The sequence below is a fragment of the Colias croceus genome, chromosome 29 (genome assembly GCF_905220415.1).
Source record: "Colias croceus chromosome 29, ilColCroc2.1".
NCBI classification, from domain to species: Eukaryota; Metazoa; Arthropoda; class Insecta; order Lepidoptera; family Pieridae; genus Colias; species Colias croceus.
Genome location: NC_059565.1, coordinates 2543825 through 2562021, shown reverse-complemented (window position 1 = coordinate 2562021; position 18197 = coordinate 2543825). Strand labels below are relative to the sequence as shown.

General features: G+C 38.7%; 1 protein-coding gene across 1 annotated transcript in view; it reads left to right on the top strand.

Moving 5' to 3' along the window:
- Positions 1-17938, top strand: part of LOC123704367 (probable multidrug resistance-associated protein lethal(2)03659) — a 53313-nt gene extending 35375 nt beyond the window's left edge. The window contains exons 14-33 of the mRNA XM_045652720.1: positions 635-744; positions 1077-1202; positions 1795-1929; positions 3077-3173; positions 3575-3725; positions 3987-4057; positions 4410-4578; positions 5372-5498; positions 6057-6207; positions 10149-10385; positions 10769-10878; positions 11105-11219; positions 11942-12137; positions 12675-12861; positions 15185-15357; positions 15734-15850; positions 16364-16463; positions 16632-16750; positions 17293-17389; positions 17895-17938. Coding sequence (XP_045508676.1) covers positions 635-744; positions 1077-1202; positions 1795-1929; positions 3077-3173; positions 3575-3725; positions 3987-4057; positions 4410-4578; positions 5372-5498; positions 6057-6207; positions 10149-10385; positions 10769-10878; positions 11105-11219; positions 11942-12137; positions 12675-12861; positions 15185-15357; positions 15734-15850; positions 16364-16463; positions 16632-16750; positions 17293-17389; positions 17895-17933 — 2627 coding nt within the window. The 3' untranslated portion in view covers positions 17934-17938. The remainder of the gene's footprint in view (positions 1-634; positions 745-1076; positions 1203-1794; positions 1930-3076; positions 3174-3574; positions 3726-3986; positions 4058-4409; positions 4579-5371; positions 5499-6056; positions 6208-10148; positions 10386-10768; positions 10879-11104; positions 11220-11941; positions 12138-12674; positions 12862-15184; positions 15358-15733; positions 15851-16363; positions 16464-16631; positions 16751-17292; positions 17390-17894) is intronic.
- Positions 17939-18197: the final 259 nt, after the last annotated feature.

Genomic DNA, 18197 nt, shown 5'->3' with positions numbered 1-18197 from the left:
ATAGGTTAAAAATCAGGGTAACACATGATTTATAGAATAAGGGCTGATTTTTCAATCGTTGGTTAAAACTTACTTGTCGAATAACGTATTAAACTACCATTTCAAAAATATTTTCTTCTTGCCTTTATTTGACAGTTTACAGGTGACATTTTAATATTATCGTGTAATACTTTATTGGACGGGTAAGTTTTAACTAAAAATTGAAAAATCGCGCCTTAATAAAATAAAAAGTGGAATTAGAAATGACAGTGATCAACTCTTGAATATCTTTTACTAGCTGTGCCCTGCGGTTTTACCCGCAGTGCTCCGCTCCTGTTGGTCTTAGCAAGATGATATATAGCCTACTAGGTTTCCGCCCGCGGTTTCGCCCGCGCAGTCAAAGAAAAACCCGGATAGTTCCCGTTCCCGTGGGATTTCCGGGATTGCGTCATTTTCCCGGGATAAAAAGTAGCCTATGTCCTTTCTCGGGTATAAGAATATCTCCATACCAAATTTCATGAAAATTGGTTCAGTAGTTTAGGCGTGATTGAGTAAAAGACGGACAGACAGAGTTATTTTCGCATTTATAATATTAGTATGGATACTCGACATAATTATAATAAAAATAGATAAAGGCATGAATATAATATTTTAGGTACATCTCTATCTGGTGGCCAACGTGCACGCATTTCGCTCGCGCGTTGCGTGTATCAGCACGCAGATGTCTATCTTTTAGACGATCCGTTGGCAGCTGTTGATGCTAAAGTACGTATTGTTTATTTTTTTTACCGATTTCAATAAAGGAGGAGCTGTAAAAATAAATAAATAAATGTTTCAGGACAATTTTCACACATGGCACGATCTGATTCCATACTAAGCTTTCGCTTGTGTTATGGAAACCAGATGGCTAATAAACATACATATATAATTTTAAATAAATACTTATATAGATAATTAACACACAGAGACAGAGCAAATATCTATGTTGATCAAATATTTGCCCTAAATGGGAATCGAACCTATGGCTTGGAAGGCAGGGTCACTACCAACCAAGCCAACCGGTAAATTTAAAAAAAAAAATAACTCCCACTGTACAGGTAGCACAAGCGATATACGAAGAATGCGTGCGTGGATTATTACGCGATCGTGCCGTAGTACTCGTGACGCATCGCGCGAACTACGCGAGACACGCGGCTAACGTGTGCGTGATGCGGGCAGGACGGGTGAGTGACGTCATCTTCATCATCATCATCACTGACACAATATCACTGAATTCGGAATAATACCAATATTATTTTCCCCGCCACCGTCACAAAAACCAAATATAATCACTATAATTATCAACGAAAGAAAACGAACGATCACCACGCGAACTTAGCGAGGCGATCACAAGTCACATAGTCACAAGTCACGCTTGTATTTTTATCCGGCTCGAAGGACTTTCAATCTGTATGGTCCTTCGAGCCGGATTCTAACAAAAAAAATGACTTGACATGTTATTTCTTTACATAAAAAAACATTCGTTTATATGAACTAGCTTTCCACCCGCGGCTTTGCCCGCTTTGTCTAAAACTAAACTAACTAAATTATATACGTAAACTTTCCTCTTGAACCACTCTATCTGTAAAAAAAGCCGCATCAAAATGCGTTGCATAGTTTTAAGAGTTAGGATTTAAGCATACATAGGGATTAGGGACATGGGGACAGAGAAAGCGACTTTGTTTTATTTTATTTTATTTTATTTATTTTATTTTATTTTATATAATATGTACTGATTATATGTTTTATTGACAAATAAATTGAATTCCCTTACAGATAGTGGGACAAGGCACTTACCAGGAACTCAAAAATAAAGTCCCGGAGTTTGATCAACTGATTGAAATGGGTGAAAAAACGGAAGAAGTCAAACAGAAACAAAAAATGGCGTCTTATGAGAATAAAGAGAGCATGGTAAGTTATATCAAATTAAATATTGATCGTTATTAAGATCAAATTATTAGATTTGAAGATCTAGAAATAACATTTTCAGCGAATTTAAAAATTCCATTTAAAGAATTTAAAACTTGATTAAATTCCAAAAAAAAAAAAAATTACACGACATTACATTATTTTTTTCAACTAAAACTTGCCTCCCTATTTTTACACTTTATGATTTCTAATAGGCCTTGATTTGAAATATTTTCATATTTTTAATTATAATTCCATACAAATAGTTGGCTTTCCGCTAATGTAATTTTCATTTTTAATATTACCTTGGATATTAGATACATACATATAAATTTGTCCAGGTGTACAACGCAATGATAAAAACGGACCCGATTAAAGTGGATAACATGAGGAGTGTCAGTATTTTAAAACTCAAAATATTTAGTTTGTTTTCAATTTTTTTTCAATGTTTTAATTTTAAGATTAATATAAGTAGGAGATTATCTTTTAGATTCCATGATTATTATTAATTTATATAAAACTAACTTTCCGTTCGCGGCTTCGTCCGCGCAGTCAAAGAAAAACCCGCATAGTTCCCGTTCCCGTGGGATTTCCGGGATGAAACCTATCCTATGTCCCGGGGTAAAAAGTAGCCTATGTCCTTTCTCGGGTATCAAAATATCTCTATACCAAATTTCATGCAAATTGGTTCTGTAGTTTAGGCGTGATTAAGTAACAGACAGACAGACAGAGTTACTTTCGCATTTATAATATTAAGTATGGATGTATTTTGACGTATTCGTTGATAGTTGTATTTTGTATTGTATCACATAGTAATAGAATGTTGTATCATACAATAAGGTAGAATATTACTTGGAAAATTTGTTGAAGTGAAACTTCTTTAGGCGCGTTGAGAGTAAAATTTCAAGATCATATTGATATTCATAGAAGATGGCAATACCGTTATGTCATGGAGTAAGGCGACGATTTTGGTCGTTTGATCTTTGAATCTTGCCAAAGAAGTTTCACTTCTGACACGTGTGCTCGATAAACACTCTTTTTTTAATGTTGATTCAACTTAGTTGCTAACAAACATTTACCATGAATATCGGGGTCTTAATAATAACTAAAAATTGCATTATTAATTGTGTATTATTTCTTTGTCTTCCAGGAACATAGCCACATATTGCGTTCTCAAAGGTCGATGTCAGAGGTGTCTCAGTTGTCATTTAATGTCGACGCAGAAACCACTGGCCCGAAATATGAAGGTAAGGTTTTAAACAAGTAAAAGTTTAAAAAATATGTGTAATGTTGTTTTGTTTTTATTATAAATAAATAATAAGTAAATAAATATTTCGGGACTATTTTCATTTTTCACACACGGCACGATCTGATCCCATACTAAGCTTTCGCTTGCATACATTTACATTGTGTTTATTATACTAGGCTCACAATCGCCTAGAAAAAGGTAAAAAATGCCTACGAAAAGGTAAATTAGCAACTTATTTCATGGTATTAATTTTCAAAGTATATTGTATCGTTCATTCAACTCTGCCTAATATACGCATAAGCAGAGTTTTGCTACGGACAATTTTAATCGTGATTGTTAATCTAGTTGTAAACTATATGATTTTTATTTTGTATGTATGATAATATAATTATTTTCTAGCCGAGGGCCAGAACAAAGGCTCCGTGTCGAACAGCGTCTATGTGTCTTACATATCGAGTGGTGGGGGAAAATTCACTTTGCTACTGCTACTTTCGCTGTTCATAGTAGCACAGATATTCTACTCGTCTACTGATATATGGCTGAAGGATTGGTGAGTTTGTGTGTGTGTTCTAACAAATTAAAATAATACATTATTTTATGCCGCCGTCACAAGGTTACGTTGTTGAATTTTGTTGAAATGTTGCCAATTAAAATGACTACTATAGTTGTTATTATTTTAATAAGTGAAGTATCACTGTTTCAAATCAAAACAATTATGAATTTGAATTTCATGATTCTGCATAAAATGTTATAAAATTATCAAAGTTTGACTTTTGGTACACTTATATTAATAAATTGTTTTTCTTTTTAGGGTAAATCTAGAAGAATCGAATAGCGCACAAAATATAGCGATACGGAACTCTACTTTAGCGGAGCCTCCAGGTATGATTTTAAACTAAATTAGTTTTTAAGTTTCTATAGTATCGATTTCTGTTTTTTAAGAATATTTTACGGTCACCGTATGTACAATTGTCATCTTTTCTCTATAATAGATAAATTTGTTATTATAAACTTCGAAGTTCGAACTATTACCATTATGGCATGTATTGAAATGGCATGGCATTCATTTATTTATACAGACCAAAATTATGTGTTTCTTAGTGTGTGTACAGTTTTGTTAATATCAAGTCCGTCGCTCTAATTGGATTTTCTGTTATTATTACGCATTTTTTTACTACAAATTCAAAATTTCACAGCTTAAGTATGTCGTTAATTTGTGTGTATGTATCCCCAGTCGACTACGAGAGCCTACCCCTCAACAGGTGGCATTTATCCCGGGAACAGTGCGTATACGTGTATGGCTCGTTGATCGCCATTTGCATGTTCTTCACTTGGAACAAACTGCTAGTGTTCTATAATACTTGTATACGCGCCTCTGTGAATCTACATGATACTATGTTCAGGTAAGTTATAGTCAAAAGTCACGATACAACACTAGTCACAATATTACACGTGTCACAATATTATACGTGTCACAATATTACACGTGTTACGATTTTACACGTCGCAATATTACACGTGTTATATTACACGTCACAATATTACACGTGTAACAAAATTACACGTTTTATATTACACGTCACAATATTACACGTGTCAAAATATAACACGTGTTACGATATCGCACGTGTCATGATGTCACACGTCTCAAAATATAACACGTGTAACAAGATTACAGTGTGTGATTTAAACGATATTTTAAACGCAATTTACGAGCAATCCTCTACATCGATTACATTACTTAGATTAAACTCAAAAAATTATTTATTCAATTAGACTTCTTCTAGAAGCACTATTAAATCGTCATTACATATTTTTAATATTTACCACCGATTCGGAAAGCAATATCTATGGAGAAGAACCGGCAAGATACTCCAGTTGTTCTTTCAAAATCTTGTCAATCATTTCAACTAATATTAAAACTCAGTACATTACTTAGAAGATACATCCTATTAATATTATAAATGCGAAAGTTTGTGGGGATGTGTGTGTGTGTGTTGGTTACTCTTTCACGCAAATACTACTGAACCGATTACAGTGAAATTTAGCACACATATACATAACTTGGATTAACCAATAGGATAGTTATCAACTCGTAAATCCCACGGGAACGGGAACTATGCGGGTTTTTCTTTCGAAACACGGGCGAAACCGCGGGCGGAAAGCTAGTAACTTATAATAAAACTTAATTTTCAGAGGTGTCACAAACGCGCCGATGTGGTTCTTCCATCACAATCCATCGGGACGGATCCTCAACAGATTCTCCAAGGATATGGGGCAGGTGGACACTTTGCTGCCCGTCGCTTTGGTCGACTGTTTAGGGGTGAGATTATCCCTACTAATATTATAAATGCGAAAGTAATTCTGTCTGTCTGTTACTCAATCACGCCCAAACTACTGAACCAATTTTCATGAAATTTGGTATGGAGATATTTTAATACCCGAGAAAGGACTTTTTATCCCGGGAAAATAACGCAATCCCGAAAATCTCTCGGGAACGGGAACTATGCGGGTTTTTCTTTGACTGCGCGGGCGAAGCCGAGGGCGGAGTTAACACAGAGACAGAGTAAATCGCGTTTAAAATCCATTTAATTTTTGAAGTGAAACTTCTTTATCGGGGTCGGAAAAATATTTAGTGTAACAATTTTTCGTTACGCGTGACGTTTTTCCGTTACGCGCCATCTTTTTCTTATCCCTACCACGCGTGATTCGACGTATTTCTGTAAAGTTATATAGTAAATTATTTTATTGAAAAATAACGTCGCAAAGAAGTTTCACTTCTTACGTGTGTACACTAGTACACACACACATTTTTGTGTTATAATATTGTTTTAATATTAAAAAAATATTAATAATTTTTTTTTCTCCTTATCACCCCCAGTTCTTCCTGGAAGTGATCGGTATCCTGGTTGTGGTGTGTTTGGTGAACTGGTGGCTGCTGCTGCCCACCGCTTGTGTAGCGGCTGCTCTGATGCTGCTCCGCGCGCTGTTCCTGAGCACCAGCCGTGAGCTGAAGCGGATCGAGGCTATTGGTGAGTGTGGGATAGTGGGATAGAGGGAGTTGTGGGATGGTAGGGAGTGGTGGGATGTACAATAGAGTATAGACGGGATAATAATGAAGTTATCATATATATATAAAGCTACACTACCACTCACTCACTGACTGACTGACATCGGGTTTCTCGGAAACTACGGGGAAAGTTGGGGGAATTTTGACGTGATCGTGTAGAGGTGCTCCCAGTGACCACCGGAAAAATATAGCGAACTCCAACACCCTGGACAAGAGGGTGGACCCCTGGAGGTGCGCAAAAACGGTGATACCTGGAGGGGGGGTGTCTGAACAAAAAATGCTCGGAACTGGTGGCGATTACCAGGGGAGGTGGAAAAATGGGGATTTTCGCGAAAACAAGATGGCCGCCGTACTTTGCCAAAATCGCCGTTTATGAATCCTTACGTCTCAAATTTGGCACACGTGCTCTGTTTGAGCCGGCGAATCGATCGGTGCCCCGTTCGAGTGGCTCCGGGCCCCCGTTTCCAACTTCCATACAACGTAAAATCCAACGGCCCGCGGAAACGGTGCGAGTTGGGTTGGGGGTCCCGGAACTAAAAATGATCACCACCTTGGGACGCTACCAGGGAGCCATAGTGGGATGCTAGATTTTGGAATTTTTCCATTTTTGGCGCAAACATAAAAACGTAAATTTAGACGAGGTGGTGCAATAGAGAAATAAACCAATGACGCATTCATACTCGCCCAGCTCCCAGGATATCCAGAAAAATCCGAAATCTTGAACTTTCTCACAGCCCGCGGAGACGGTCAACGGCCCGCGCAAACGGTAGCAGCTACATCTGGGGTGCTCAAACTAAACTTGTAGTAGACCTCGAGCAATTACCACAGATAGTGAAAAAAATTCAAAATGGCGGAAAAAATGGCCGCCGCCATACAAATTCTAAAACGGCCATCGCTGGGCCGATCACGCTGAAACTTGGCGCAGGGGCTTTAATCGAGCCTCACATTGAGTTGGTATACTCATAATCGAGTTTCCATCGCTGGTTTCCGAGTTTCATACAACGCAAAATTCGACGGCTCTCTGAAACGGCGCAAGATAGGTGGGGGGTGTAGAACTAAAAAATGATCAGGAAGATGGGGTGCTACCAGGGCAATCGAGAAATTTTAAATTGGACGTAATTTTTTTTAAAAAAATGGCCAATTTTTCAAAGCAAGATGGTGGCGCCGGTTCCGTCACGATAGGTCTGAAAATTGACATCTGTGCTTTGATTGGTCAGATTTACAAAACTGCATACTCAGAATTTCTCTCAGACCCCCGGTTTCCATTTTCCATACATCACGAAATTCAACGGCTCTCTGATCTGGTGGCACTTAGGTTGGGGTCACCAAGGTAAAAAATGTTTAAAAACTTGGTCCGCTTCCAGGCACATAAAAATTTTTGCTAAAAAGCGAAATTTTTTTTTTCGAAAATTTTGTATGGAAATTTCCATAGTAGGAAGGGTAATTGAATAGCATCGGTAAAAGACGGCACCGCGGGCTGCTTGCTGCCCGCGCACCGCGCAACTTCGGGGGTTGACAGCCTCCCGGAGTAGAAAATATTTATTAACTTTTGAACTACCGCACGAGCCAAGCGAGCGAAGCGAGCGAGTCACGGCAGCGGCCAGCGTAAATATTCAAATAGGTAGCGAGGAGCGAAGCGACGAGCGTGTTAGGTTAACTTTTGAACTACTTACCGCACGAGCCAAGCGAGCGAAGCGAGCGAGTCGCGTCAACGGCCGGCCTAAATATTCAAATAGGTAGCGAGGAGCGAAGCGACGAGCGTGTTAGGTTAACTTATGAACTACCTACCGCACGAGCCAAGCGAGCGAAGCGAGCGAGTTGCGGCAGCGGCCGGCCTAAATATTCAAATAGGTAGCGAGGAGCGAAGCGACGAGCGTGTTAGGTTAACTCTTGAACAGTTTATTATGAAAAGTCACTGCCCGCTATCGATAAGACGTTTCAAAAATTTTACCAATATTTGAATAAGTAATTTATAAGCAGTTTAGGTAGCGAGGAGCGAAGCGACGAGCGTGTTAGTTTAACTTTTGAACTACCACACGAGCCATGCGAGCGAAGCGAGCGAGTCACGGCAGCGGCCGGCCTAAATATTCAAATAGGTAGCGAGGAGCGAAGCGACGAGCGTGTTAGGTTAACCTTTGAACTACCTATCGCACGAGCCAAGCGAGCGAAGCGAGCGATTCGCGGAAGCGGCCGGCCTAAATATTCAAATAGGTAGCGAGGAGCGAAGCGACGAGCGTGTTAGGTTAACTCTTGAACAGTTTATTATGAAAAGTCACTGCTCGCTATCGATAAGACGTTTCAAAAATGTAACAATATTTGAATAAGTAATTTATAAGCAGTTTCGACTGACTGTAGAATCGCTGTTAGCAGATGTTACAAATGGAAAGGAAATTCGAATGCATTTTCAAATGACTGAAGATTTCTGCCCTAGGATGAGCCGCGAGCTGCGCAGCTCGCGCACCACGCACCCTCGAAGGTGGACAGCCCCCCGGAATAGAAAATTTTGAATGGGGAATTTATAAGCATTACCGACTGACTGTAGAATCGCTGTTAGGAGATGTAACAAATGGATAGGAAATTTGAATGCATTTTCAAATGACTGAAGATTTCTGCCCTGGGATGAGCCGCGAGCTGCTTGCAGCTCGCGCACCATGCACCCTCGAAGGTGAACCGCCCCCCGGAATAGAAAATATTTGAATTTGAAATTTATAAGCACTTCCGATTGACTGTGGAATCGCTGTTTGCAGATAATAGCAAATTGACGGGGAATTTTAATGCATTTTCAAATGACTGAAGATTTCTGTCCTGGGATGCTTCGCGGGCTGCTTGCAGCCCGCGCACTACGCTCCCTCGAAGGTTGACAGCCTCCCGGAGCGGAAAATACTTGAATTGGGAATTTATAAGCACTTCCGATTGACTGTGGAATCGCTGTTAGCAGAAAATTACAAATGGACTGGGAAATCTAACACATTTTCTAATGACTGCCCTATTGCTTCAACCCAGGGGCAAAAGGGGCTCGCGGGCTGCTTGCAGCCCGCGCACAACGCACCAGCTAGTAATATAATATAATAGTTGATGTTACTTGTTTACTAGAAGTCACATTTTATTTTTCATGTACTTACGTTTTATGTTTCATCAAGAACAATTATTGTACTTTTGCTAAAGAAAAAGAAAACAATTATTGTTCCCTTTTAGTTCACCTCTTGTTGTCACACAATTAGACTATTACTAGCTTCCGCCCGCGACTCCGTCCGCGCGGAAAAATTAAGATTTATTTTTTTCTACGTATTTTTCCGGGATAAAAAGTAACCTATTTTATGCCCAGGATAATAAGGTATAATTATACCAAGTTTCATCGAAATCGAACCGTTACTTTTAACGTGATGCCTGAACATACAGACAGACAGACAGACAAAATTTTTTTTAATCACATATTTGGGTTTGGTATCGATTTAGTAACACAGCTATTTATTTTTTCAATATTTTCAATGTACAGAATTGACCCTTCTACAGATTTATTATATGTATAGATTGGTGTGCCTTGTTATTGGCGTTTTTATATGTAATTTGTATAGTTTATCTTAATAACAGCTGTAAGGTGCCTTTTATGAATAAAAAAAAATATTCTAGTGGGGGGTATAATAACGTGGTCTTATAAACTTTGTCAAACCAGATCGAGATTTTTCTAGTCTCGTAGGATTTCTGCCATGTTTTTGTGTGTAAATATTCTTTACCCACATCATTAACGTAGCAAGTTTAATATTTTATTTAAAAGGAACAACACCATTTTCTTCACGCAACAGAACTGAATAATTTTGAAATTCTATCTCATCCCATATATTCTAAAATAACCGTTTTATTATTATTACGTAATTTAACGTTTCTCCTTCTTTCCCACTTCAGCTCGAAGCCAAAGCCTGAACCACGCGTCTGCCACAGTATCCGGTCTCACAACGATCCGGTCTACTGGCTCCCAACAACGTACCCTGGCCCAGGAGTTCGATCAGCTCCAGGACCTGCACAGTTCCGCCTGGACCCTGGTGCTGTGCAGCAATAGGGCCTTCGGCTTCTGGATGGACATGCTCTGCTGCGTCTACTTGGCCATGGTCACCTTCAGCTTCTTCATATTCTTCGGGGACGGTGAGTAGACTAAAATACTTGGTATAAGTAGTTTGACAGGCTCCAGGACCTGCACAGTTCTGTCTGGACGCTGGTGCTGTGCAGCAATAGGGCCTTCGGCTTCTGGATGGACATGCTCTGCTGTGTATACCTGGCTATGGTCACTTTCAGCTTCTTCCTGTTCTTCGGGGATGGTGAGTAGACCATGTTTGTGTCAATAAAGATTCTAATTGCGCAGAAGTGTTCTAAGATTGTCTAGCTCTGCTACAAAATAAATGTAATAATTTCCATATTATCGCTAAAGAACTGATTAACGACTCCATTTTTGCAATAATTTATTAACACTATAGGCTAAAACCACTTGGCCATGTATAACATAATTAAGTTTGAATGGATATTTCCAGGAAACCTTGGCGGTAGCGTGGGTCTGGCTATAACGCAAGTGATAGGACTCGTCGGTATGTGTCAATACGGCATGAGGCAAACTGCTGAAGTAGAGAATCAGATGACATCGGTACGTAAGAAAAACTTTTTTTTATCTTAATTTTTATTTACAAAAGCCAGCCACTGAGGAGTCATTTAGTTTTCTACTTCAAAAATAATTTTCAAAATCGGCTCAGCGTTTTTTTTAATTCGTCCATTACAAACAAATTTACAGAATCAAATCTTAATAATATTAGTGTAGATTTGTAGATGATTTGTTGAAATTGTGATGATTTACATTTAAATTTGTTTTCTAGGTGGAAAGAATATTAGAATACACGAACCTACCGGCAGAGAGTCCGGTGGAACCGGACATCAAGGCTCTTAAAAATGAATGTCCAAGCGTTGATTTTGATACTTGGCCTAATCGAGGTATGTCTATGGAATATTTTTAGGCATTTTTGTAATGTTTTTAGGGATGCTCCTCTTCTATTGGCAGTAGCGTGTTATTATCCTATTGTTAGACGTAACTTTTGATTTAATATTTTTGTGGATGAATAGTTATCAATGTAGTTGTCATTATTTCATGTCTGAACATGTTTAGCTATCGAATACTATAAAAAGCCGCCTTCCTTTGATTCGTGGCGCATTCGTACGAATCGTTCTAATTCGTAACTAATCGAGATTAGTTCGTTCGAACTTATAATGTTAATAAAGTTAATTTAGTAAGAAATACATAGCTTAAGCCCACAAAAACGGCAATGACGTAACACGTGTTTACATTTGAAATTATTGAAGTGAAACTTCTTTATCGGGGATGGATAAAAATTTAGTGTAACATTTTTTCGTTACGCGTGACACTTTTCCGTTACGCGACATCTTATTCTTATCCCTACCACGCGTGATTCGTATTTCTGCAAAGTTGCATATAGTAAACTATTTTTTGAAAAATAAGGTCATAAAGAAGTTTCACTTCTTACGTGTGTACACTTAGTTGCTTCTTCCTCTTCTTGTTTCATCATTTATTCTGAAATACGATCCTTGTTTCTTCATTTTACATTCATTCTTCTATACTCTGCAGTCATGTATTTTCTGGAATTACTAACACGCTCGATTGCAATTTCTTCCATATTAACCGCTTATTAATTTTTCAGGAGAAATAGTCTTCGAAGACGTATCCCTACAATATGAGAGGCCACCAAAAGCGGAGACGAAGGAACCATTACCAAAAGTAGATGATACCAGCTATGCTATCCGGGGGGTGAGCTTCACGATCCGTCCGGGGGAGAAGGTTGCCGTGGTGGGGAGAACGGGAGCGGGGAAAAGTTCCCTGGTTGCTGCACTTTTTAGGTAAGAAAAGTGCTTTTTTTTCAGTTTTCTAGGTATGGAAAGGTTAGGTTGACCGTGGTCGAGAAATTTTTTGTCAAAAGTGAAATTAATGTTGCCCATGGTTAGGTTAGATTTTGTCTATGGTCAAGTTAAGAACCATCATCCAAAGTGGATGATACCAGCTATGCCGTCCGATCACTTTTCATGTGAGCTTATGGTAGTTCTTCTGTTGAGTTTTGTTAAGACAAAATCGTGAATTTAGATTTTAACCTCAATTAAGATTTAGGTTAAAATCTAAATTCATGATCAAATAAAACATCGTTATTTTTATCCAAAAATGCATGTGTAAGATTCTCATAATCAGTCGATTTTGGCATAATCGTGGCATCAATACAAAAACGACATACAATTAGTCTGAAACGATGCGACGTATTTAATCACTCGAACTAAATAAAGATTCCAATAACTAATATTCAACATAGACTCAGGAAGCATGATCAGGTATGTACCTAATGTTTTTGGCGAAAAATTTATTTTCTTTTCAAATTGTTCTTTCAGGCTAAGCAAGATGTCCGGGTCAATCCGCGTGGACGGTGTCCGGGCTGAAGGTGCAGGGCTTCGCGCTTGGCGTTCAAGACTTTGTGCTTTACCGCAGCGGCCTGCACTGTTTGCTGCAAGTCTGCGGGATAATCTAGATCCGGAGGGAAAGCATACTGATGCTGAACTGCATGCTGCATTGCAAGAGGTACAGCATATATTTAATACTAGCTGTTGCCCGCAGCTTCGCTTGCGTGGAAAAGATAAATTTTCATGGTATAAGTTTTCATGCCCTATTTTACCCCTTTAGGGGATGAATTTTCTAAAATCGTTTCTTAAGGGACGCCTGCGTTATGACATCTACCTGCATGCCAAATTTCAGCCCGATACGTCCAGTGGTTTGGGCTGTGCGTTGATAGATCACTATATCGGTCACCTTTGAGTTTTATATATTTAATATAATTTACTAGCACTCCGCCCCGGGTTCGCCCGTGGTACATGTTTACCTTCTTTTTTCATAAGAACCATCCTCGTACTTCAAGGAATAGATTCCGCAGCGCACGCGATGACAGAATTTTTATTAAGAAATTTTTTTACACCCTGGGTTACATTATTGCATTTTTGGTAAGGTTTTCTAATTGTTTTTGAAAATGCAATAAAGCCTATGTTGCTCAGTGAAGATGCAGATTTCTAATGGTGAAATAATTTTTGAAATCGGTCCAGTAGCTTATGCGTGAAAATCATACATACATACAAACCTTTCCTCTTTATAATATTAAGTATAGATATAGATTAGGTTATTTATATTTAACTTTTTTTCACGCTAACTCTCCTTCACTGAGCCTTTAATATTCATCAGCTTTAACAGTCGGTAACCCTTATTTGCGGCCGGATTTAATTAGGCAACCATACGGCTGAGTGACGCTCTTAGTTCTTCTGACTAACATCGAGAAACTTATTTAACTGGCTTTCCGGCTTCCGAATTTACGTCACTTTCCTCGCCAATTGACGTCACACAAAACATCTCCCCGTGTATATATCTCTTGTTTGTGTATCCTGTTGGTGTTCTCAGTAAAATAAAAAATGTGTCCATGTACTAGTGTACACACGTAAGAAGTGAAACTTCTGTATAACCTTATTTTTTCAAAAAATAATTAATTATATGCAACCTTACAGAAATACGTCGAATCACGCGTGGTAGGGATAAGAAAAAGATGGCGTGTAACGGAAAAATGTCACGCGTAACGAAAAAATGTTACACAAAATTTTTTTCGAACGCCGATAAAGAAGTTTCATTTAAATAAATAAAAATAATATCTGTGTGGGTATCTCTACCGCAACTAGCGGGCGGGGTAGCCGGCCGGCGGGCTGTCTGGCAGGCTGGCTGGTCGGTTAAATTCAGTCATAAATTGTGTGATATTTTTCGATTTTAGCTAAGAACAGCTAATATCGAGAAAAATCACACTAAATCTCCCTATTTAGGTATCCCTACCGCAGTTAGCGGGTGGTCTGGCGGGCTGGCTGTTCGGTTAAATTCAGTCATAAATTGTGTGATATTTTTCGATTTTAGCTAAGGACAGCTAATATCGAGAAAAATTACACTAAATCTCCCTATTTAGGTATCCCTACCGCAGTTAGCGGGCGGTCTGGCGGGCTGGCTGGTCGGTTAAATTCAGTCATAAATTGTGTGATATTTTTCGATTTTAGCTAAGGACAGCTATTATCGAGAAAAATCACACTAAATCTCCCTGTGCAGGTGTCCCTACCGCAGTTAGCGGGCGGTCTGGCAGGCGGGCTGGTCGGCTAAATTCAGTCATAATTATATTGTGTGATATTTCTCGATATTAGCTAAGGACAGCTTATATCGAGAAATATCCCACAAAACATCTCTGCGCAGGTGTCCCTACCGCAGTTCGCGGGCGGTCTGGTGGGCGGGCTTGCTGGTTGGCTAAATTCAGCCTTAGCTCCTTTAACTAACATTGAAAAACTTAACTAGTTCTCCGGCTTGTTTACGCTACTTTTCTCGATCATTTCTTGCCCATTGTCGACCACCACTTAGAAACAGCTTAAAAATCAATGTCTGTGTAGGTGTCTCTACCTTCACTGGCGGGCGGGCTGGCTAGCCAGCGGGTTGTTTGGAGGGCTGGCGGGTCGGCTAAATTCAGTCATATATTGTGTGATATTTCTCGATATTAGGTAAGGACAGCTAATATATCACACGAAACATCTGTGCAGGTATCCCTACCGTCACTAGCGGGCGGTCTGGCGGGCGGGCTGGCGAGCTAGCTGGTCGGCTAAAGTCAGCCTTAGCCCTTTTAGCTAACATTGAGAAACTTATCTCTTCGGCTTTTGGGTTTACACTACTTTCCTCGATCGTTTCTTGCTATTTTATGGGTAACATCGAGAAATAGCTCAAAAACAATATCATTCTGTAGAGGTATCATTACCTTCGCTGGCGGGCCGGCGGGCTGTCTGGCGGGCTGGCGGGTCGGCTAAATTCAGTCATATACACACAAAATCTCCCTGTGCAGGTATCCCTACCGTCACTGGCGGGCGGGCTGGCGGGCGGGCTGGCGGGGCGGCTGGGCGACGGCGGCGGCAACCTGTCGGGCGGCCAGCGCCAGCTGCTGTGCCTCGCGCGCGCCGCGCTGGCCCCGCGCGCCGTGCTCGTGCTGGACGAGGCCACCGCCAACGTCGACACCGAGTGAGTGCCATATACACCGTCGACACCGAGTGAGTGCCATGTACACCGTCGACACCGAGTGAGTGCCATGTACACCGTCGACACCGAGTGAGTGCCATATACACCGTCGACACCGAGTGAGTGCCATGTACACCGTCGACACCGAGTGAGTGCCATATACACAACCTGTCAGCATGCCCTTATTTTTCATAAAATAATTTATTATATGCAACTTTACAGAAATACGTCGAATCACGCGTGGTAGGGATAAGAAAAAGATGGCGCGTAACGGAAAATGTCACGCGTAACGAAAAAAATGTTACACTAAATTTTTTTTTCAACCCCGATAAAGAAGTTTCACTTCAATAACTTACTATTTTGTGTACAATTTCCATAGAACGGACCGTCAGATCCAACGCGCGATCCGCAGCCGCTTCGCTAACTCCACCGTGCTCACAATAGCGCACAGACTCGACACCGTCATGGACTACGACCGCGTCATTGTTATGGACAAGTGAGTTTATTTAGGGTAAAAACTTAATCAAATGTAGCCTGTGGGTTGCGGGGATAGTGTAGCTTTGTACTGGTTAAGGAATTTTTGAAATAGGTTCCAGTAGTTTTTGAGTTAAATCGTTACAAATACACAATCAAGTCTTTTTCTTTTGACAATTTTTTTTTGTTATTTACCATTTATGATTTTGTTCTTTACTAGATTTTTGCTCTCGACTCCACCTTGGAAGTATAACATTTTAAAGTAACAGTTATTATCCTAATCCAAGCTAAGAAAAATCCAACAACAAAAAATTTGTTCAGTCGTTCTTGCATTAAAATTATTGCTATTTGTCCAATTCCTCGTGATGATATACCTTTAGGTATAGTCTATGAAATCCTACTAATTTTTTAAATCGAAACAGTAGGTCCTGATATAAACGCGTTCAAGCAAACAAAAATCTTCAGCTTTATAATATTGTTATAAAATATAATTATTGTTAATTTCATGATTCTTGATACTAATAAACATTTTTAGGGGTCGCGTAGTTGAATCGGGACATCCATACGAATTGCTGACCAACGCTCAGCAAAAAGCTGAGTTTCAGCCGAAACGCAGTCTGCTGTCTAAGAGCCAGGTGAGTTCTTGGTTTTTATTTAATTAGATACTTATATTGTCAGTTATTTTTTATTGTTATTGTGTTGCTTACAAAGTAAATTGCACTAGCCAAAGCTAAGTATGGGATCTGATCGTGCCGTGTGTGATAATTGTCCTGAAATATTTATTTATTAAATTAAACTTACAGGCACCTCTAGCGATACCGGAAAACTTCGCTTTCCAATCTTCGGGTGAGTTCGAGAGACCTGAAGAGTCAGAGACTTTGATTATGTCCAAGGATAACAGAGTTAGGACTTATTCCAATAGGTTGGTGTGTTTGTCTGTTATTTATGAAGTATTTTGATTTTGGTGTATTTATTTATTTTATTTTATTATTTTTCAAACAGCTTACACAACAATATAACAAATAGATTATTCAATTACAGATAAAAACGTTCTATGTATAAGCTTATTATATGGATACACAAATGTTATTCATACTAAGTGATGTACGTGACTTTGGCCGTGTTTTGGACAATTTTTACTGGCTTTTTTATATGAAATATCTGTTTTTATGAAATTTCTGTTAAAATTGGTACAATTAAAGATGTTTAAATTATAAAATTAATATTTATTAGCACATAATATTTTAGTTCACAACATTGTTCGGTCTAAAGTATATTCGAAGAAGATAAGACTAAGGCCTTCTTAAAAAATACCTTCAAAATGCAATCACTTTTTTGTTTTTATACTAAGACCTACATCTTGTTTGTCATTAGTATTTTTACAAACTAACAGACGACATTTTTTCACTTATTTCATAGTGTACAGTTTTTAAATTGTAATAATTAATAATAAATAAATTGCAGGTCTGAAGTGAGCGACGCAGATGCGGGAATATTCAAAATGCTCGTGGAACAAACTGGCCCGGAAACGTCGGCCATGTTGTTTAAAATGGCGGAAGAGGTAACTCCTATTTTATATACGAACTAGCTTTCCGCCCGCGTTTTCAAAGAAAAACCCGCATATTTCCCGTTCCCGTGGGATATCCGGCATAAAACCTATCCTATGTGTTAATCCAAGTTATCTACTATGTGTGTGCTAAATTTTATTGTAATCGGTTCAGTAGTTTTTGCGCGAAAGAGTAACAAACATACATACATCCATGCTCACAAACTTTCGCATTCATATTAGTAGGAAGGAAGTAGGACAGCATATTATTTGTTGAAGTTTTGTGTTCAATAAAGATTGTACACTATAGCAACTTTGATTGTAAGCGATCTGTATGCTAATCTGAACTATAATCTATACTGACTTTTATCAAATTTGATTCATCCGTTTTCACGATTTTAAATGATAATCATCAAGCTAAACTTTTGCATGTACAATCTAAGTGGGATTTTAAGATCTCTTTCTCTTTATATTGTATTGTAAATTTAATAATATTTATTTGATTTTTTTATTATTTCAGAGTTACAAAAAACATCAAGAGTTGAAGAAGCATCAATAATAGAAGAAAAATGTATATTCACTGCCTGTTACTTACGAATAAATGAATTTATACTATTATTGTAAAAACTAAACACATAGAATTTATTAAATTGTTAAAATTATCTGTTAATCTTCTATACTAATACTAGCTTACCGCCCGCGGCTTCGCCCGCTTTGTCTAAAACCTAATAAATTATATACTAAAACCTTCCTCTTGAATCACTCTATCTATTAAAAAAACCGCATCAAAATCCGTTGCGTAGTTTTAAAGATTTAAGCATAC